General features: G+C 52.5%; 2 protein-coding genes across 8 annotated transcripts in view; one reads left to right on the forward strand and one right to left on the reverse strand.

Moving 5' to 3' along the window:
- Nucleotides 1–13796, reverse strand: TPX2 (TPX2 microtubule nucleation factor). 4 transcript variants are annotated; one of them, XM_050314154.1, is made up of 18 exons: nucleotides 13778–13796; nucleotides 12726–12865; nucleotides 8423–8573; nucleotides 8016–8138; nucleotides 7717–7825; nucleotides 7039–7170; nucleotides 6246–6365; nucleotides 5688–5821; nucleotides 5218–5375; nucleotides 4619–4793; nucleotides 4360–4498; nucleotides 3678–3894; nucleotides 3361–3459; nucleotides 2547–2723; nucleotides 2277–2423; nucleotides 1608–1719; nucleotides 768–955; nucleotides 1–295 (listed from the first exon to the last, which is right to left on the reverse strand). In XM_050314154.1, exons 3-18 carry the CDS (start codon nucleotides 8529–8531, stop codon nucleotides 185–187), a joined length of 2250 nt encoding a protein of 749 aa, XP_050170111.1. In that variant the 5' UTR covers nucleotides 8532–8573; nucleotides 12726–12865; nucleotides 13778–13796; the 3' UTR covers nucleotides 1–184. The 4 variants fall into 4 exon arrangements, with proteins under 4 accessions (XP_050170111.1, XP_050170109.1, XP_050170113.1 ...); XM_050314152.1 differs by lacking the exon at nucleotides 13778–13796 and having other exon boundaries at nucleotides 12726–13199; XM_050314156.1 differs by lacking the exon at nucleotides 13778–13796 and having other exon boundaries at nucleotides 768–934; nucleotides 12726–13198.
- BCL2L1 (BCL2 like 1) overlaps nucleotides 13705–22038 on the forward strand; it is an 18730-nt gene continuing 10396 nt past the window's right edge. The window contains exons 1-2 of one of the 4 annotated variants that reach the window (XM_050314168.1): nucleotides 13705–13943; nucleotides 14862–15518. In XM_050314168.1, the coding sequence (XP_050170125.1) occupies nucleotides 14973–15518 (546 nt within the window). In that variant the 5' untranslated portion in view covers nucleotides 13705–13943; nucleotides 14862–14972. Of the gene's footprint in view, nucleotides 13944–14460; nucleotides 14627–14861; nucleotides 15519–22038 lie in introns of those variants that run through there. The other 3 variants (XM_050314170.1, XM_050314167.1, XM_050314169.1) reach the window with 3 other exon arrangements.

Consider the following 22038-nt stretch of genomic DNA (forward strand, 5'->3'; position numbering starts at 1 on the left):
TCATAGTAGGAAACTTTATTTAGTTAGGTGGGATGCCACGGGCTCAAGTGGAGTTAAACTATTCAGTACAAAGGAACCAAGCGCGGGAGTTCAGGCAGAGTCACAGAAAAACAACTGCTCCCTCTCTCCTACCACGGGAGTGGAGAGGGATGGGATCTCCCTCCTAGGATCACGTGGATGCTCATCAGCACCGGAATCTGTCTGAGAAGTTGGGAGACTTTGGCAAAGTCAGTAACTGATCACTGGGCTTCACTTCTACGCTGCGGTATTTCCGTATTGGGTTTGCCTTGTGAACCTGTAAAATATAAATATAATCAAGGACAAAATTAAACAAATTGTTGCAGTTATGACAAAGCTAAAACCTGCAGGTGAGCCATGGGTGGGATGAAGGCAGGTGTTTGAGCCCAACACACTGCCCCATGCTGGGGTTGTGGGTTTTACCAGGATCATTCTGCTCTGATAAGTACACATGTACAGCTCCAAAACTCAGCCATCTCAGCAGACCTGCCTTCTTTGTTTGGCATTTTATAGGTTTTTGTGGGTTTTTTGGTGTTTTGTTGTTGTTGTTGTTGTTTGGTGTGCTTTGTTTTGGTTTTTTTGGGGAGGTTTTTTGTTTGTTTTTTTAACCAGTTGTAAAGTTAATGAGGACTCAGTTTGCAACAGGGAACCTTGCAAAGACAATCTTAATTCAGACATGAACTCCTTGAGGATATTCCCACATTCCTTTGGGTTGCTTTACAGCCCTTGCTCAGAGACAGCTCACTTACCATTTCTTGCCTTAGCTTAGCAACTTCTTCCTTTTCACGCTCCTCTTGTTCCTGCCTGATCTTCTCCTGGTACCTCTCCCTTACGGCTTCTGCGTCTGCCAATCGCTTTTCAAATTCTTGCCGTTCTTTTGCTCTCCTTTCCGTTGCCAGCTCAAAGCTTTCAGGAACTACAGAACCAGAAAGGCTCTCTAAGTTAGAAACAGAGGAGACAACATTGGTTCAAAGACAGCCAGGTAAAGCACAGAGGTACTAGTGTCAGCAGAAGCCTCCCTTTGGAGAGCTTCCCCTTGGCAAAGGGTGGTTAGGAGATACCTCCAGGCTTCAGGAAAAGAGAAAACCTTGCTCCCAGACGTGAGCACTGTTAATGCAGACGTCACCCCGCCACGGGTGTTCTCATAGGAGGGAGCAAGCACACAATTGTTAGTACAAACAAGTTTTTGGTTGGTTTTATGCCCTACAAAGCTCAGTCTACCCAAGCAGTAGATGCCTTCATCTCATTAGAAATGGGAGGAAAAGAGTGACAGCTCTGCAGAAACGCCAGCTGTCTCTGCAGGGAGCTCCTCACATTCTCTGTACCCTTATCCCGAGCTGGCAGACATCAATCATCTGCCAATTGCAGCAGAGCTGCTAAATACAGCTGCCATGCTGGAGCAGGATGGGGAGGGAGAGGAAACCCCCCTGCTCCCGAGGGACACAAGCTGTTAGGCAATTAGTTGATTAAATGCAAGGCACTATTGGCTGTGCTGATGAAGAAGAGGCAACAGCCAGAAAAAACACCACTTAATTGCATCAGTTCTGAGCTACCCGCCAAGCTCGTGCAGCAAGTACTTGTAACTCCACCTGCTAGTAGTTTATGTTCCTTTTTGGGCATGAAAGGCTCCTGGTACACCACTGTGTTGGGACGAGCTTTAAAACACGCTGCCTCTTTCTGCCTTTTCAAGTCTTCTTGGAGCTGCAGGAGAAGAAAGCACATCAAGTGGCAGGCACAAAGAGATCATAACCCCCTGACACAGACTCCCACCCTCCCAACACACTGAAAGAGCCAGGTTGACTTAGTCAAATCATTTCCATTGAAAATCATATTAAAGCCAAAAAGATGTGTCACTTGTTGCCTGACACTTACTTTGCCAAAAATAACCTGAAGAAAGTTTCAGGTGTCCACTGCAGACTTCACACAAGAAAAGCAGTGTATTATTTGTGTGTCAATAAATCCCCAAGCAGGGAGATGATCAGCAAAGGGATCCAACTGCACAGAGCTGCTGCTTAAAAATCACCCCACAGCTGTTCATGCAGCTGTGGTAAATCTAGTGATTTACCATAAAGTGGGAAAAATAGAAAACCCCAATCCACCAATCTTTAATCCACAGCCCAACTCTCGTGCCAAGGACAGAATAATTCATTGCTCAAACTCAGCTCCTGATTCAACTCAAGCAGGACACTTTCTGGAGTTGACCACAACTCCACCAGCTGCTTCAAGCCCAGTCTTTTCTGTTATCCTTTTTATCCTACCTGATGTTTCCAGCTCTCGAGCTTGGCAGCTCCCCGTTCATCCACCTGCAGATGGAATGGTTCAGGCTGGGTTGGGGCTTTGACCTTCTTCTCTGGCAGTTTGACTTGGTCAAAGTAAGGCAGAGGCTGCGCTTTGAACTTCGGCACCTGAAACAAACAACTTGAAATATTTCTTGTCCTTCCCTTGCATGTTTAACAGACAACAGCAAGAGGCAAGTCCTGCCAAGCACTGAAGGAGTGGAATCCAAGGCAGCTTTAGCTCTTTCTTACCTCTTCCTTCTGAAATTCTTCTATTTTCTTCTCTTTTTGTATTTGCCGCTCTTTGTCCCGGGCATCAAAAGAGAAGGGGCAAACTTCCACATGCCTCTGCTCTGGCATTTTGGGTTTGAAGGGCACTCCATAATGTGGCATAGGGTTAGCTTTGATCACAGGCACCACCTCCTTTTCCTAAAGAGATATTAGTGTTAGGATCTGATTTTTCACTTTTGTGGAGAGCACAAGTCCTGCCAAACAAAGCCATGAAGAGCTTGGAATGAGCTCCTTTAATAAGGGGAACTGTGGGGTCAAGCAAACACACTGGATACTGCAAAAATTAGCAATCTAAGAAGTGCTTATTTAGTGGCATCCTGAACCACAGGCCAGTTCTTCCTCTTTCTAAACCACTCTCATTTCTAGTACTCATCCGAATTAGACTTTAGTGTCCTCTTCACAAGAGGGAAAGGAAGAAGCACATGATGCATTCAGAATCCTGCTCCCCATCTCGGGGAGAAGGGTCATGTGCAATATCTGCCCTCCATGACAGAATAGGGAAGGGCAATGTCCTGAGAAATCTAAGCAGTTCACTTTCCTCCTTCGTAGCAGCAACACTTCAGAAACCTCCATTAGTGCCCTTGTGTTTAAATTTCACTTTGTATGAGAATTCAGTTTCAGTAGAATATGTAGCAGTAAATCAAGATTGCTTGAAGGGAATGGCACAGACAAAGGTGACCACTGGAGTGGAGAGGCTCCCTAACCCAGAGCATCCCACAGCCACAAGCACTGTGGTGGGACCTGGGCCTGGCTCCAGCCTAGTGACAACTGTTACCTTTTCTTCCTCCCTGGCAGACACGCGGGTTCTGCTTTTCAAAGCGAAGGCTGGAGACTTGGGGATCGTACAAGGAAGTTCTTTCTTCTCCGGAACACCCTGTTCAGAAGAGCCAGTAAGGAGTTACCCAAGGCTGAGTGCCAGGAAAACACAACACAGAGACAGCACAGGATGTACCTGTTGCCGTTCTTACCTAATGGCAGACACTGTTTACTGCAGATTATCAAAATACATAATGCAACACAGCTACAGGCACTTTGAAGCTAATTGCCATCTCAGTCCTAACTCCCAGGTCTGGGTGTTACTAAACTTCTTACCACAACATCCTCCAGGATTTTTGTGGGACACGGCCTGGAGTGGAATTCGAAGCGCTCTTCCTCCTGCCGCTTCTTACTCTCACGCTCCTGAATCCTTTTCTCTGTTTCCAGCTCGAAGCCAACGGGCTGGGTGACGTTCCTCACGCAGGGCTTCTTGGGCAGGAGTGGCCCACCCTCAAAGATTTTGTAGTTGAGTTCTCGCGCCTTGAATTTGTACCTACAGAGCAGAGATGGAGGCAGTCACCAATACACTGTACATTACTGTGCAGCTCCAGTTAGCAACTCCTCCTTTGGTTTTGAAACAGCAGGATTAATAAGGAAAACATTATGAATTGCTTCCCTAGAAATCCAAACCTTTGCCCACCAGGAGAGTTTTGAAGTGTGTGCAGGGTGTATAGTGTTATACTGGGTTTGCTTTACTCATCATAAGCTGTGCTGAACCCAAGATCAGCTCTCCTAAGAGCACTTCCTTCAAAATGAATTGGCTACTTTTCACTTCCCTACAGTCAGAGCCATAGAATTATGCACAAGCTAAAGGAATATCAATGGTTTTATGCTACTCATTCTTTTACACAAAAAAGGGTATTCCTGAGAAGTGATATTTTAGTATCTGAAAGATATGTCCAGCGTGGTACATTCCTCCCTTGGAGGACTGGAGTAAACAGAGTAAACATTTACTTACTGTTGAATTTTCTCTACTTCCTCTGCTTCTAACTCTGCTGCAGTTTTGCAGGTGACAGGTCTCGAGCGCTGCTTTGTTCGGAGCACTGGCGTTTTGGCACATGTGAGCTGAGGCTTCACCGACTTGCCTGAAACTTGGCCTGTAAATTCAAGCCAGAGACCAGTAGTTACTGGCAAGGCCTACAGCAGACACAGGCTGTTTGCTCAGAGCAGTCAAAGCACCCGTGTCCATCTCTGTGGACACAGCCAGGACCACTCACCTTCTTCCTCAGGTTTTCTGCTCCTCAGGTGGTAACGAGAGGGTGTGCGTTTCTGGAATGCTTCTACCTGCTCGGCAAAGGGCACGTACTCTGATGTGGTTTCTTCGAGTTTTCTTTTGTTTCCCTGGGACAGATTGAAAGGCTTGGGGACAGTGGGTCCCTTTGGCACTCGGATCTGAAAAACAGACAACCACAGTCAGTATGGCCGTGGCCAAGAGGCTTTGAGGACATTTCCTTTCCCCATCGATGCACAGTATCTGCCCCTTCTCCTCACTTAAAAAAGGTAACCTCTAACATTAAGCATAAGTATTAATACTCTGAACACATACAAGTCATATTGGGAAACTGTTCAAAGCAGAGGATTAAAGCATAAAGTGGAATGACTGGAAGATCTGACATTATAGAGCTCCTTTTTCCACAAGGTTTCTTTGGAGTCTTGTGGCAACGAGACACACAGCGAGCTCACGGTTAGGTTTGCACAACACCTGCCCCTCCTGTGGTAACCCCTCTGTGGGTCACCAGCATGGGTGTTGCACAAGCAGCAAGGAGGTGACGTCAAGAATCAGTCAGCCAAGTGCTGGCAACGCTTTGGCTCTCACCGGAGAAGGGGGATGCTTCCTGAGCACTGCTGCAAAATCCAGCTCCTTGTACTCATTCCCAGGCTGGCTTTCCACATTCTGTTTAATCCTATTCTCCGTGCAGAAGTGGAAATCAATTGGCTTTGTTACTTGACCAACGGGTCTCTTCACAAGTTGTCCTGAAGAAAAAGAACACTTAAGAACTGGAAGCCTTTTGGAGTGGGGTGGGGGTGTAGGATTTGTGGGGATTAAAAAGGCATTTAATATCTAATAACTAACAAATTAGAAGCCTCATCTTTAACCTTTCAAAATACGACAAAACCCAAACACGATTTTTTCCAGGCAGTTTAGGGGTTGATCTACATTAAAGACCTCCTAACATTTAGCACAAATTTTGGAATGTTTGTTTCCAGAGGTACTTGCACAGCTCTGTGCAGCACTTTCCAGCTGAGCCCAGTACAGCTCCAATCTGCAATCCAGGCAGAGCCCACCTGCTCCGGCAATAGCTGCTTTCAGAGACTCCTCATTCTTCTTCCGCAGCTCCATAACCTCCTGCTGCAACTGCTGCATCTTTTCAAGTTCCTGCTCTTCTGTACTCTTCAGCTTGCTAGAAGGTTTGGTCCTCCTGCAGAAGCACATTAAAGGCTGAGATATGCCTTCCTGGTTATTAGCATGCTAGTGCAAGGAACATGCTCATCTCCGACCTCACTGCAGGAGCATCCCTTGTTATAAAATCGTACTCTTCAGAAGATCTGCTTGGATTTTGTTTGCTCAGGAAACCTCACAGCTAGCTGCTATTCTGCAGACCCATTTTCTGTGTGCGTGCTCAATTCATCAGCAAGAACAACTTGTTCCTCAAAAGAAAAGCAAAAGCTTTCCTGTGCACAGGTTCAGCTGGTGAAGTACATTTCATCCCCACATTGTTGCCTCAACCCAGTGTTTACTAAATGTGACACCATCACATGCTAAGTTGAAGCTGGAAACACTCAGCCAGGACTGTCACCTAAATCAACCGTGATTAGCAGACAAGTCACAAGAAAGCCACGTACTTCAACACTGTTGGCGTGGAGGGCATGAATGGTTTGCTTTTCTCTCTCCCTGGGGACAGGTCAGGATCCTGTGAAGGCTCTGCCTTTGTGGATTCTTCTGTCTCCTCTCTGCTGCCAGAACTAAGAAAACAACTTGTTAGAGCAAACCACTCCGATCAACTGTGTTGTAAATGAAAGATCACCTGCGGTTCTCACCACCATGTATAACATCCCAACACCTGGTGAGGTCTAAGGTATGCCAGGCTGGCCTTACCTCACCACACGCCCAGGCAAAGACTGTCCAGTTTTCCCTGGTACTCTAAGGCTGCAGAAGGGAAGATGAATTACTGAGTTTTTGGAACTTTTCTAGAGGAAGGAGTACTGCACTGTGGTACAGCAGCATTTCAAAGATCACAATTTCCTGACCTCAAGCTTATCACCACATGATACCTTAGTGGTTAAGTTAATTTGAGAAATATTTGAGCTGTGACTCTTTCATAACTTATGACTAACTGCCTGATGACTTCCTGATGGATAAGTTAAGACAAATTTAAAACTAACTGGCTGACAGTGAGTAAGGAGTAAGAAGCTGAAGAAACCCACGCTCATTTCATTCACATCTCTACTTCCAAACAGAGCGATTCCTTCAGCTCTTACAGCCATTTCTTGTTTATGAAACCAGTATCAGGAACCAGTTCCAGTCATCACCACCTAACCTTTGTGTAAGAACCCTCTCAGACAAGTGGAAATCCTTTCCAAAGGAACAGTTTTATCCCCATTCCCAGCCCCGAAGGAGAGGACTTTGATGACGTACATTCTCATTTTCTTCAGAGGTGGAACCTCTTCCTTATTATCCAGAGCATTAGCAATTCTCTCTGCTTTGATTCTCCCTGGCTGCTTGCGCTGCTGGGTTTTTCTTGGCTTCGTAGCCGCTCTCTTGCCCACCCTGGAGTAGAACAGAAAACAGGGGTCAGCTTTCCCACAGATCTGAGGAGACACACGACTTGGATAACACTTTTTATGTCAGTGCATCACCTAACTCCACCATTCCCACCATGCAAATTGCATTTAAAACAACAATCCAAACGCAGCACGATTTATTAAAGTTTAGCAATCCATAGACTTAGTGTTCTTTGGTATATGCAAGCATAGAGAGCCCCTTGCATTAATATGAAGAACAAGTTCTGCCCAAGTCAGACAGATATAAACAAAGAAACTTTATAAGCCACCTCAGTTTCAGATATCCTCACATTCCAGAAGCTCCTGGTGCTACCAAGTCTCATTTGACAAGTATGTGAGATACTGCATTACATTTCCACCCTAGAGACTGTCCCTCCAGCTTAGCCAGCAGATCAGCTGTCCCAATACACGATCTCCGTGCTGGAGAACTCCAGCCCCACAGGATCACCCAAGAACTGCAGATCCTGAGAGCAGAGAGCTACTTAGTTACACCATCATCAATCATTTTGCAAACTGAACACAAGGATTTCACCTCTGAGGGGCCTCTGCAGGGGCAGCAGCTCTCCAGGTCGCCAGGGACCCAACGATGTTCTGAGAGACCGTGTGGGTCTGTGCATCCTCTGCTTCACCATTGCTTTCATCTGAGAAGGGAGACAAGTGTCATCTCATCCATACACATTTATAAAGAACACCACAAATTAAAACCATGTGAGACCTTGCAGACACCAGTTTATGACTATGGTCCCACAAAAGCCAGACAGAGGTCTTTCCATTTTGCCAGTGAAAAGCAGGGAAAATTAATTCCCTAGCCCCCAGAGTATGCCAGCTTACTCATTGCTGCTCCTTGTGATGTGCAGATAGACAGAACATCAGGCTTTGTATAAGCAGGGCTGCTCTGTGAGAGCTTTGCCACATTTTCTGCAGGAGGGATATTCTCCATATTGGCTTTTAGGTCTGTAAGGAGAAAAAGAGAAACGTTCACTATGCACAATATCAAGAATTTTTAACAATACATCACAATATCATTATGAGGTTAGTGAAGTCATTTGTCGAGTTACAGATATTAAAGTTTAAATTAAAAAAAAACAAAAACAAACAAACAAACCAACCCCATGCATGATGGATGATGCAGCTAAAAACATGATTAACCAATTGGCACAGAAGCCACACCCAAACCAAAGATAACACTGAGGCCTCATCCAACCAGAAAACAAATCAAGGAGTTGGAAGCAACTTACCAAACCAGGAGTCTGCATTGTGCACATCAGCATCATCCTCATTCAGAGTTGCAAAGTTGATGCAGGGGTTTGGGACATCAAAGGAGTAACGGGATTCTGATCTCGCCATCTTTGCTGTCACACTGTCCCCAGGAGTCCTCTGCCTGCACCACTACAGTTGTTTAGACAACAACAGCATGTCAGTGCAATCACCCCCCACCTCTCTTCCACCATGGGGTTTCTAGGGAGAGGCACTGGGACAGCCTTTTGTACAACTCCCCTTTCTTGCACTTCACACCTTTGGGCAAAATGCCTCTTGAGCAATGCAGGGTTTTATTCTACTGCTGATTGGCAAAGCTAAGGAGATCTCACCACTGTTGACATTTGCAGGTTCAGAACTATCAGGAAGATCAGGTTTTGAGGGGTTTCTTTGTACCTGTAGGTGCTAGAATTGTATTTTTAAGACAAAGTAAAGTGTGAGTCTTTTCCAGAAAGCAACTGATTTGCACTTCCTTCCCTCACCACCACACAAAGAAGAGTTCTTATCATTACAGGATTTACAAAATTGATGAGCTTCACTCCAGAGCACTGTAAAGCACAGCCTGTCTCCCTCTGAAGGGCTACAAACAAGAACTAATGACACAAAGGTGCTCTTCTAGAGAGTAAATTGATTTTCAAAGCAGGAAAATGGCTCTGTAGAGCATTGTTACTGGGCAAAAAGTCAGAAGGAGGGCAGTGTCAGGCCCTCCTGCATTCCACAGCACTAGCCCAAGGCTGGCCAGGCTATAAACAAACCGAGCACTGTGACCATGTCAAACAGTCCCTGCAGTTAATTAATGGAGCACTGACAGCAAGAGGAGTCCCTGTGTCAACAGGTGATATTAAACTCAACGGAACAGGAATAAAGCCAGTGACAAAGTTATAAACTCTGAAATCACATCAAAACCCTTTCGCAAAGGTGCTTTGGCAGTGCCTCGCACAGCTGCAAGGCAAGGCCCACGAGGATGTTATAAAACCCTCCCTGAGGAAATCACCTGAACTTTGCTTTTATGAGCCCAATCAGCTCCAAGGCAGCGTATCTCCTAATCCAGGCAGCCTCAGCCCTAAACCATCTGTCTAGGCAGACCACACAAGGTTCGACCCAGATGGCGTGTGCTCCATGAATAAGGGAATGCAGCGTTCGGGGGTATCACGTCTGGTCACAACCTGAGGATGGCTGCACTGAGAAACCTCCAGCTCCCCTGAGCAGAACTGCAATAGCCAAAGGGAAGAATGGCACTGGAGAAGCACCGGCTACCACGGCTGTGAAGATGTCAAGGTAGGGCCCAAAGAAGGCAAACAGAAGAATCAGAGCCAAAACCAACTGTAACTGAGCTGGAGACATGGCTGGAATCGAATGCTTTCCTACTGCCCTTAATCAAGATAGAGTTTCTGTCAACACTTTCCTCTTTTTTAAAAATCAAATGCGTCATCTGCATTCTCCCCTCACCCCCCCCAGTCAGTTCACCAAGTCAGAGCTCTGGGCATCATGTTTCACAGTTACTTGTGCCCACTGCTACACTGCTGCAGTTCCCAGCTTTTTACTGTGTAAAGTCCATATTGTCCCACAGTGTCAGCACCCTCATCACTGACCTCATCACCGACCCCTTCTCTCTTCCCTTCCCTCCATCCCAGACAGAAGAGAATAGTCAGGAAAAGAAAGAGATTGTATCAATGCCTCAGGTTCATACTCCAAGATTTTTGAAAGAGAGGTAAAAGTTATTGTGACTGAACTCCAGAGGGTCCATTTCAGTCGGATGAAGTCATGGTATCTGTTTCTCAAATCCCTAGGTATCCTCCCAGTCCTGCCTGGTACAGGATGGACAGTGAAACAGCAGTTCACTGAAAGGCATCTCCCTCCTCCACCCACCGACTCAGCTCCCATCAGACAGGAACATTCCAGTGATTTATCGCTCCAATGTGCCGCCACAAAGCTCCTGCCATCCCAACAGGCTGAGCCGGGCACAGCCCGACCCCCGCTGCCCACTCCCTGCAGGCGTTTCAAAACACCTGAGCAGGATTCTGGCAGCACAACCACATCCATCTCAACCCAAAATTCTTTCTCTCCACCGTGGCACTCATCTATCTGAAGTGAGCTGAGGAAATTTCTTTTCATTAATAGGGCCATTTCCCCAATTAGCAGGCACTGCGTGCGTTTCCCTGAGCGTGACTGCAGGCGCACTGTAACCCTACACAGCTCCGGCGTGGATTTAAAGCCTGACCCTGCTCTCCCCCACATCCATCACCTCCTGTGTCGACACAGGTGTCCCCAGCCAGCTGGGGAACCCTCACCCCCGTTCTGCAGGATCAGCTTTCACCTGGTCCGTGGAGCTGCTGGGGCAGCAAAGGAGGATCTGCTCTTCTCACTTTCAAAACCACTTCAAATTCCTTTTATAAAGCAACTACCTGATTAAAACCTTAATTTCCTTTCCAGGTCTGCCCTCTCACTGAGCTAAACGTGCCTCCAGAGCAGCACAGCCATATCCACACAGAGGAATGGGCAGTGGGTTCCTCTGGATGTCAGGTTTCTTTTGAGTAACTACACTCTGGCACGTTCCAGAAGAGTGCCTTGGCATGGTTTAGATTAGTTAGCTTTGAAAAAGGATTAAGCTAAATTGAAACAAGCATTCCTATCCCAGAATAAGACTGATCCAACAGCAAGCACTGGAGGTATTTTGGAATAACTTCACACCTCGCTCTAATCCAAATTAGCTTTAAAATACTGACACGATTCCATCACAGATGTCATCAGTGTCTTTTTCTCAGTGTAGCTGAGAATTTTGTGCCAAAAGCAGGAACAGCAGACCCTGAATGGACAAAGGACCTTCCAGCTGTGCAGGACATTGTGTCAGGGAAAGGATGCAGCATTTCAAGATGAGAAATAGAGGTCAGAAGCACAGAGAACAGAGAGTTTGAGTTTGAGGGAGTAGCAAGGGCCAGACAGGCTATTGAGAGGGACTAATATGTGATAGGACAAAATAAAAGAGGAGAAATTTAGATTGGATATTAGTGAGAAAGCCTTCCCTGTGGGGCAGTGAGGCATAGGTTGCCCAAAGAATCTGCCTCATTCCTGCAAATGTTTAAGGCCAGGTTGGACAGGGCTTGGAGCAACCTGGGATAGGGGAAGGTGTCCCTGCCCATGGCAGAGGGGTGGAATGAGGTGAGCCTTAAGAGTCCCTTCCAACCCAAACTGGTCTGGATTTTAAGGAGGGCACAGAGATATGCTCTTCTCTGCCACCTCACAGTGCAATCAGATGAACTCCTGGTCACCTGGGGATGACACCTCATCACAACACACCAGTGGAGCTTCACAAGCTACAGATGTTACTTATGGCAAATCCCAACAGGATCAGAAAGCAGAAAGAAAATAAGAGCAGACACAAACAGGATATTCCAAACTATTCCAGCAGACAAGTGCAAAACCAGTCGATCCACATGCCTCAAAACCTAAGATGGGCAACCAGGAACAAGCAAAAGAAGCTTCCCCAAGGCTGAGGCAGCTGCACAGCAACGTGCTGAGGCAATTCCAGTGCCTTCTGCTGGGCTCCAACACCAGCTGCTGCTTCCACACAGGACACTGCACTAACCTGGCAGCTTCTTTATTGTCCTCAGACCCTGAGCTTCCCATCCCTTTTTTAGGAATAATAATGCATACAAAGCTCCCAGATGCTTTTCAGTGGTTAATGTGTATACTGGACCATTAGAAAGGGTTAGAAATTGCCTCTGTGTAGCTACAGTCCCACCACCACAGCCTGGCAGGAGCCATCCCAACCACCTCCTGAACTACTTCCATATGATGTCAGAAGCCTGGGAAAGCCGTCCTTGATGCTTGCTTTTCACTGAGCAGGGTGAAATGGACGCTTTTAGCACGCTCTGGATCTGCAGCTTCTCCCTCCTCCCCGGTGCCCCTCCCTCCACTCAGTGTTCAGCTGTGCTTCTCTGCAGCACAGAATCAACACCGGATTCACCATCCCGGGGACAGAACTGAGGCAACGCTGCTGTTCCATCGTGCAGGGTCCAAACTGGGAGACAAAGCCTTTATCTCTCCCCCTCCATCCGAGAGCGGAGCCAGCAGGAAGCTCCGGGGACAAGGGAGGGGCGAGGTGCTGGCACAGCCATCGCTGTCCTAACGGCCCGGACCCGCCCTCACCCCCGAAAATAAACAGCCCCGACAGCTCACCCTCCCTAAAAGAGATCCCACAAGTTTCAGAAGACACGAAGATGGGGCAGTCTAAGAATATCAGTTCAAGGAAAGATAAATTATTTTTAGCCAGTATAACCTCACCTTATTGTTAGATTAAGTTAAAGGTCCACTAGCTTAAAAAAAGCACCGCGCAAAAATAGCTCCCTCGATGCTTTTTCTGTTACTTGAGCCCGGCTTCGCCTGGTTGGCTTCCCTCCTTTTCCTGTGAAGCAGAATTCGGCCTGAGAAGAAGCAGCAGGGTGAGATCGTGAAATACACCTTTCCGCCAGATTTTGTGATGTTTTAAAAGACTCAGAACTTCACATCACTCCCGAGCAACCCACCCAAGCCCAAGGCTTGTCCCAGCACCGCGATCCCACAGGGAGAGCGGGAACGCACCGGCTCGGCGCGACAGCGGCCCCGGCCACGGGCTGAGCGCCCAGAGCCGCCTCCCTCCCCCGCTTACCGAGTCGCGCCCTGGGCCCCGTTAGCGACACATGGGCTGCGGGCGGCGCCGCGTCCTCACAAGCAGAGCGGCTCTGGGGAAGCAGCGCCAAGGCCGAAGCCGGGGGGGTCCCAACCCGAGCCCCCTCAGTGCCCTCAGCGCCCCGCGCGGCGCCGCCGTTAACGCATTTCAAACGGGGCCCGCCCGCCCGAACACACCAATCGGCGCCCGCCCTGCGCCCCCGCCGCGCGCCCATTGGCCGGGCCCGCCGCAGGGCCCGGATGAGGCGGCCCCGCCGTGCGGAGTCGGGCGGTGCCCGCAAAGGCCACTGGGAAATGCGGTGCCCGTTAGAAGTGCGCTACCGAGCGGCGGCGAGATGTGAACCACAACTCCCGCGATGCACAGCGCGGCGAGCTCGGCCAATCAGGCGAGGCGGCGTTTTGAGTGACACTCGGAATGCCCTATCAGCGGCCAGTGGGCGGGTACCGGGTCGGTGCCAGCGGGGCCGGGCGGCAGCTTACCGTGGCCGGCCCTCACCCGGCAGGGGGCGCCACAGCCCCGCCCCGGGCCCGGCATCTTCGCGCCTGCGCGCTGTTCTCGCCGGCCGCGCGCGCGCGCACCGCGCCCCCGCGCCGTCCAACCGACGCTCCCCGCCCAGCCCCGCGGCGCCGAGCGCATGCGCACCGCCTCCTCTCCCGCCCCCTCCCACCCGGCCGCGCCCCCTCAGCCGCTCGGCGGGCGATGCGGGAGGAGCCCCGGCACTGCTGAACGGGGCCTACGCCCGGCGGGCCTCCCGGTGACCTCCGCGGCGTCGCTGCCAGCCGGGCCCGTGGGGCAGGGCCGGCAAGGACGCGGACCCACAGCCGGCCGCTGAGGTGAGGGGCGGGAGAGGGCAGGCCGTGAGTGACGCGCGGCTCAGCCAACCGGGAGGGCGCAATGCCGGGGCCCCGCCCCTGCGGGGGCTCTCGCTGGTGCCGATTGGCTGGCGGGCCGTGCACCGTGTCGGGCCTCGTGCGCGGGCCCCGCCCCCCGGGTACGGCGGCCGGGGGGGGAGGGCCGGGACCGGCCCGGGCACCGAGGGGGGGCGGCCCGGGGGCTTGAGGGGGGTCCGGTAGCGGTGGGAGCCGTCCAGTGGGCTGGGGGGGGCCGGCTCCCCCCTGTGGCACCCCCGGGAGCAGGGTCGGGCGGCGGCAGCCCCCGGGCGGGCCGTGCCTTGCGAGCCCCGCTGGCGATCGCTCGCCCGCCGGTTTCCAGCGGTTCATCCCCTCCGCCCGCCGGGGCCGCGGTTACACCATCAAAGCGGGCCGCGCCGGCGCTGCCGTGACCCTTGGGCAGCGCCGCCGCCGCCGTTGGGCAACATCGGGCCGGCGGAGGGGGCGGGGGCACCGGGCCCTTTAACGGGCGGGGCGGGGCGGGGGCGGGCAGGGGCGGTGCCGCCGCCGCGGCGCTCCGGGACTGGCGGAGCGCGGCCGGGCCGGCCCGCAGCTCCAGCACAACGAGAGCCGCCTCCGCCCCGGCCCGGCCCGCTGCCGGTCTGCCAAGGCGCTGCCCGCACCCGGTGAGACCTGGGGGCTGCTCGGGGCGAGCCGGGGGGGCCCCCGGGGCCTGGGGGTGGTGTCCCGGGAGGGGGGTGTTGCGGTGGGTTCTTCGATGCGGTGGCCCCCCCCGAGATTCGGCGTAGAGCTGCGGGGGTGAGCTCGGTCTAAGGATAAGCTGTCGGTGGTAATGGCGCGGGCGCATCTGAGAGCTGTGGCATTAACCGTTTCGGTGCCTCTCTCCTCCTCTGTGCGAAGGTCAGATGTCGCCATCGATCGCGAGGAAGAGGAGCGGAGCCGGGACCTGCTAAGCGCCGATCTGCTTGTGCCCCGGACCATGGACTCATTGAGGGCGCCCCAGGTGTGAAAATGTCCAGCAGTAACCGGGAGTTGGTGATTGACTTTGTTTCCTACAAGCTCTCGCAGAAGGGGTACAGCTGGAGCCAGCTGGAGGAGGAGGATGATGAGAACAGGACTGACTCTTCGGCGGCGGGGGAGGACGAGATGGACGGCGTCCTCAACGGGAGCCCCTCCTGGCACGTAGTGAACGGGGCCACCGTGCACCGGAGCAGCCTGGAGGTGCGCGAGATCCGGCGGGCGGCCGACGTGAGGCAGGCGCTGAGGGAGGCGGGGGACGAGTTCGAGCTGAGGTACCGGCGGGCGTTCAGCGACCTCACCTCCCAGCTCCACATCACCCCCGGCACGGCCTACCAGAGCTTCGAGCAGGTGGTGAACGAACTGTTCCGCGACGGGGTGAACTGGGGCCGCATCGTGGCTTTCTTCTCCTTCGGGGGGGCCCTGTGCGTGGAGAGCGTTGACAAGGAGATGCGGGTACTGGTGAAGCGCATTGTGTCGTGGATGACCACGTACTTGACCGACCACCTAGATCCCTGGATCCAGGAGAATGGCGGATGGGTAAGAGCTCCTCTCTGCAGTGGTGGTTGGGGGGTTGGTGGCTGCCCGTGGCCTCCCTCGCTCCAGGCTGGCAGTGGGGCCGGTCAGACCGGAGCAGTGTTTGTGCTGGTGCTTGTCCTGGCCCTTGCAGGGAGATAAAGGGGCGTGTGTGGCCTTTCCCTCTCTGTTCTTAACACACTGTCCCAAGAGGGTCAGTCCACCACAATGACACAAGCAGTTTGTGCTCAGACGTGCCCTTCTCCCCGTTTCTTCTCCATCTCCCTGGATGTTACGTAGAAGACCTGTTTTCCTTTGGAAACCTAATGTCATCCAAGCTTGTTCTTCAAGCAGAGCTTTTGCTCTGGGGGATATTCCTGATGTCATTAACAGCAGGGAGCGGAGCTTCCTCCTCTCCAAGGCAGTGCTGTGGTGGGCTGGCTGGTGGTTTCCCGAGGTAACAGCTACTTCTTCATTCTGGAGACAGCACTCTGCCTTGCTCGTGGTGAAGTGAATCCCACAGCAGATCCCAGCGGGTGGGTGGGCGTCTGGGACCGTCTGAGCTGGTGTGGTGGGAGCCCAGAGCTGAGGTGGGGGCAACCTCTGTGCTGGGGAGCTGCTAAACCTGCAGCTGCTTCTCCCTTGGCGGGGAGCAGTGCTCCCAGCCGCCCCAGCAGCAAACCCCGGGAGCTCTCAGTGGTGAGGTATTAACATGAATAAGCATTTCTTCAGGAAGCATTCTTGAAATGCCGGGTCCGGCTGTATGCGGTGCAGCCTGGGACTGCCGGCGGGAGGTATATGACCTACAGATGTCTGAGTTTTCATTTGGCGTCTGCATCCCAGTGATTCCCTGCTGGTGTAACCTTTACCGGTTCCCACTGGAAAAGAGTTCATGCTGTCAGGCATCAGCATCTAAACGGTGGGGAATCGCCTCCTTGCTGGGAGCTGAGGCCTCATGGCCCTCTTCAGCTCACGGTCCATCAACAGAACCCCATATTTTTGGAAGGGGACAGGAGCCTTAGAGCTCAGCATTGTGCTCTGCACCCTCCTGACAGAGGAAAGGCTCTTCCCAATTCCCTGTGCCTGGCCAGCAACGCTGGGGACCCCGGAGAAGAGGGGGAGCCGGTGCACCCAGGGAGAGGGAGTCAGTTCAGGAAGGGTGCAGGAATTCCAAGAATGTGGCCGCCCTGGGGCACTGCTTGGGTGGGGCTGCTCAGGCAAGGAGAGGAGCTTGGTTTCGATTAATAACCCTGGATCTGCTGGCCATTTCATCTGGCTGTATCTGGCCCATTAGCTCTCTCATCCTGCAGATAACCCTGGCCAAATTCAGAGGTCCTTCCCCCTCCCTCTGGCCTTGGCTTTTAAAGCCACAGATTAGTCTTGGAATTGAGTGATCAAATTGAGGTTTCCAAGCTAGTGTGGCTGTTGCTGTTAGTGACGGATTGGGCTGTATCCTGGAGACCTAGGCGATAATGCAATCTGATTTTTTGTAAATGAACTCTCTGGGGGATTTAGATTAAATCACTGGTGGAAAATCACTGGTCCCTGCTTGCAGAGAATGAAATACCTCCTCCCTGTGTTCCCCACCCCCAACCATCACGATTCAGACTCTTCAATTTTTTTGTGTCTGTCTCTAAATTAATTGTTTGGAGCAAATATTTGTTCAACAGATTGCGGAAGGGTCAGGACTCCTCTCTATCTGACCCGCCCACCAGCTCTCGCTTTGAAAATCGCCGTTTCCCACTCAGGGGACAGCCTTGCTCTCTTGTTCTAACCTTGAACCGGGCTTCTAACTTCCCTCCCCTGGCTGTGCTGCTCTGCTGAGAGCTGGAGGGGAGCTGGGCAGGGCGATGAAGGCCAAAGTGGGGGGGATCCACCTCACAGCCACCTAAAAACCAGGGCCGGGCGTGTGGCTGCTGCCAGCCTGTTGCAAACCACAAGCAGTGCCTGTTCGAGGTCTCAGCCATTGCTTTCCCCCACGCTGAGGTTTCACCGTGCCGCTTCTCGTGGGCATCCATCCCAGCCCACGCCAAGGGACAGAGGCCATAATTTCTGCGGGGTGCCTCCCGTGTGGGGTGTGCGTGGGGATGCTTCGCTTCCCTCGGCTCTCGCGCGATTCCAGCTGCAGGGAGGACGCCGCTGGCCCGCTGCCAGCTCTCCCTTGCGAGAGCAGTGCCACCCTCCTGCCCTGGCTGTGCCGGAGCCGTCCCTCTCCCTGTTTGCACAGGGAGTTGTGTGTGGTGCGTCGGAGCTGTTAGAGCCTGTCCCACGCAAACAAAGCGCTCCCGAGAGGTGCAGCGGGCAGGTCCCGGTGAGACGGGCGCAAGTTCTGGCAGGCCTGCTCGGCAGGGCCCAGGTGGTTTGTGCTTTGGAGAGCTGCAGCGCTTCTCTTCCTGGAAAGCCCCTCTGAAAGAGGGAAGGAGCGTGGCTCCATCACAAGTGCTGCACGGCACGGCTGTGTAGGAAGCTCTGTTTCATTCACCACCAGTGGAACAAAGGCAGCATAGGGTGGCTGCGGGGTGCAGGTGCCTTTGGAGGCTGCTGCTGCTTGCTGGGCTGTAGCAGTTCTCTTGAGAAATTGTTTTTTAAGGCAAGGGGGAAACAGTAAATCTCGCTCCATAGCGTTAACCTGGGAGTGTTTTGTCACTGCCTCGGTTTGCCCTCCTCTCTGCAATCTGGCACTGGGAAAACAAACAAACGAGAGCAACCCAAGGGGAACATTTAATAACCAGCCAGAAGAGAGCTGCTGCCTTGGCAAGCCATCAGATCTATAGAAGAAGCTTTCCTGGGGCAGTTGCTTTGGCCAGATCCCACTAGCCGTGAAGTTCAAATGGTGATCCCAGTGGGTATCGGGAGTCATGGAGGGAGAAATCTGGTGAGTGGGAAGGCAGGAGGGGGAAGCGCAGAGCGAGCAGGAAAGAGCCTGGCAGGCAGAGATGTACTGACCGTGCTTAATCTGTTTGAGAAAGGAAAGTGAGCAGTAGTTCCTGCCTGGCTGTGACCCTCCAGTGCACGACAGCATTTCCTTCCAGGCTAAACCCACATTCAGAGTGGGATTTAAGGAGGGCGTTCTGGAGGGGCTTGGAGGTGTATCTGTGGGTGGCAAGTCAGAGGTTTCCTGTTTGTAGGGCCTGTGGTGGGAACCAGTGTGAGGGGGCTGTGAAAGCAAACGGCGTCTTTGTCACCAGTCACATCTGAATCCCAACAAACTGGGCTAGGCTGAAGGAGGATGGACTGCTTCCTATGACTGCGTGGTGCTTCCCGGGCTCTCAGCTGGCCCTGGCCACACAGGACTTTGTGTGCTGGGACATGTGTTGCGTTGCTCTGCAGTGGACTTGGAAGCTTGTGGTTCTCTTTGGGGAAAACCCTTTGAAGATTTCAATATAGCACACTCATTTTCTATCTTTTTAGTTTTTTCTGAATGGTAGGAAATGACTCAGCCTGTGTCATATGACAGAGTGCAGCTGGGATTTCGTCCTGTGCTCTGGCTCCAGGCTCCTCAATGGTTTCAGGTTGAGAGCTACACTTCGATTCTCAGCTCTTGGGAAACATTTCTTGACCTTGTGCCATCACCCAGGTATCCTGCACAAGCTGTCCCTGCCAACACCACGTTACCTGGGAGTGTCATTTGCCAGAGCTCTGCCCTTCTGAGCATTGAACATGTTGGTTTTCGGGAATGTCCCAGCACTTCTAATCCTGTTTGAGATGCCAGCACTTCTAATCCTGTTTGAGACTGGTTTCACGTGCTGGCCACCACACCACCACACAGCAGAGCTGACTGTGGAGGTGACTGAGCATAGCCAAGGCCACGCTTTGCACTCTTGGAGATGAATTCTTTGGAGACAGACTGCGAGAGTTGGGATTGTTCAGCCTGGAGAAGAGAAGGCTCTGAGGAGACCTTAGAGCCCCTTCCAATGCCTAAAGGGGTTCCAAGAGAGCTGCAGGGGGATTTTGGACAAAAGGATGGAGTGACAGGACAAGGGGGAATGGTTTCACACTGACAGAGGGCAGGGTCAGATTGTATGTTAGGAAGGAATTTTTCCCTGTGGGGGTCCTGAGGCCCTGGCACAGCTTGCCCAGAGAAGCTGTGGCTGCCCCATCCTTGCAAGTGTTCACAGCCAGGTTGGGCGGGGCTTGGAGCAACCTGGGCTGATGGAAGGTGTCCCTGCCCATGGCAGAGGAGTTGGAATGAGATGGACTTTAAGGTACCTTCCAGCCCAAACCATTCTGTGAATCCCCTTCGGTGGCCTGTGGAGCTCAGCTGGGCTGTCACTTTGCACTTTGGCCTCTGTAATTATTTTACAGCCTTGATCCCTTGCAGCTGAGACCATGGCCCCATTGTCATCACCTGCTTGGGGTGAAAAAAATACTGTCCTCCTGCCAGCGGGGTCTCCCCTGTCCCTTCACAATCCTGGGTGTTCCTCCCTGGCTTTGGGAGCCACTGGCAGGGTCTTGGCTCAGACTGTCCTGCCTGGAGTGAGCAGCCCAGGTAGCTGCATCCTCACTGAGGGCTGGAGAACTGGGCTCAGCAGAGCCCTGGCAGCTCCTCACCCTGCCTGCGACCTGGGAGGCTTTTCTGCAGTGCTCTCCAGGAAATGCCATTGGAATGACTTCCACTGCAGCTTCCTGCCCGGCCCGCAGCAGCATTCCTGCCACTAGACCGAGAGCGATGCAAAGGCTGATTTCAGAGCTCTGCTCCTCACCCCCTTTAAACTGGTTTTCCTTTCTCTGGGGCCCTGCCTGTTTTCCGAGCTGCCTCTCGGTGTGCGGTGCAGTTTGATTACGTTCCTTAGATGTGTGTTTAGAGCAGGCGCCTGGAAAGCCCAAGCTCCTGCCCGTGGCTGGCTGTGGCTCAGAGCAGCCCACTTAACCCCGGGGTCCTTCAGCGAAAGGGATAACGTTTCCTTTCCTCCCAGGGGAGCCACTGGCAACTCGGATTCGTAAAGCACTCCGAGGTTCTGTAATCCGAAGAGCTGAGTGTCGTTTAAAAAAAGACCTGTGAAATAATTAACAAACTGTTTCTTGCTGCTCTGTGTTCACAGCTGCTCTCGGCAATGTCATTCCGCCTGCTCATCCTGTTCCTCTCTGACGCCAGAGCCGGGTCCCCGGAGCATTGCCCGGGGTCTCTCCCTGTTTCAGCAGCAATGGGGTGTCCCAGTGCAGCAGAAGGGGTGGATGGGAGCAACGTGCTCTCTTCTCCCCAGTGGAAGCTGCAGCTTTCTGTACGTGTCTGGGGTGCTGTGCCTGATTTCTCTGGAGCTTCTGTACGGTTTGTGTCACCCGGGAGCGGTGACACGCCTGCGGCACACACCGGCTGCAGATGAATGGTGGTGTGGTGCTCCGAGACCTTTGCTTAAGCTTCTGTCTCCCTGGGTTTTTACCAAGCAGCTGACGGCTGTGAGCACAGTCCCGTCTTGACGTTACAAGGAGTATTTCTCCAGCAGCTCTTTCCTCACTAGCTGTAAAGCCAGAGTATTCCCAGGAGGAGCTGGGGGAAGGGAGGGGATGGATATCAGTTGTAGAAGTGTTGCAGACCTGCTGAACCGAGAGGCGAGGAATTAATGGTGGCTTCTGCCGTGGGAGCAGAAGGGGGCTGGGGGCAGCTGCTCTGTCCCCTCTGGGGATCCTGAGAGCAGCCGGGATGTTGACCTACCTGCTGACTCAGAGCACAGGTATTCGCTGCGGGTGGCTCTGCCTTGTGGTGGCAGGAGAGCAGCCATGCTCTCCTCCACCCTCTGCTCTCCTCCTCCACCCTCCCGCGTGGGATGGTTCCCTTAAACACTATTGTTCTGAGCCACTAAAGATTAAGACACAGAGTAGAGGCATGAAAGGGAAGCGGCATCCCTCGGTGCCAGGGCACTCCTTGCTTTACTGCCCTGGCCTTGGACCGGGAAACTTCCTCCTCCCTGCTCCTCACCTGGAAGGATGAGCAGAGGGGGTGCTTGGTGCAGGATCTCTCTGAAGTCCTGCTCCTAATCATCCTTGGGATGCTAAGAGCTAAAGTTAGGGAACATGCATTCCAAAGGCGTGGGAGAGGTGCGCCCACGGAGGGGGGCAGCAGTCTCAGGGCACTGGCTGGCCCTGCCGTGTTCAGGTGGGGAGAAGGGTTACTCTCTGCCACAGCAGCTGAGCAGCCCTGTGCTCTGGAGCGAGGGTGCCCAGGGCTGCCGGGAGGCAGAGCCGTTAGCAGATGGCTCCAGCTGGGCTTACCGGGGAGCAGGTGTGGGTTTCGGGGGCAGCCTTTTAAGAGAGATGTCAGTTTTGAACCCAGGGAGGGCTCAAGGGGCTGAGCCGTGGCTGCCGCGACTCGCATGCTGGGGAGCTGTGACCTAGTTGTGCTGTAGAAATGCTCGGTTTATTTTTTATTTTTAGGTATTTTTTTGCTTATTTTATCCTCATGTTTAATTTAGTTAGCACAAAAAAAAAAAAAGAGAGGGAAAAAAAAAAAAGAATCGAGAGGGCTGAGCAGTGCTGGGAAGGACTGCCTGCAGGCGGGAACGCCCGCTGCAGCTCCAGCATCTCTCTCCAGCCGCCCGTGTCTTCT

The sequence above is a fragment of the Myiozetetes cayanensis genome, unplaced genomic scaffold (genome assembly GCF_022539395.1).
Source record: "Myiozetetes cayanensis isolate MyiCay16 unplaced genomic scaffold, myiCay2020 scf19, whole genome shotgun sequence".
Classification (NCBI taxonomy): domain Eukaryota; kingdom Metazoa; phylum Chordata; class Aves; order Passeriformes; family Tyrannidae; genus Myiozetetes; species Myiozetetes cayanensis.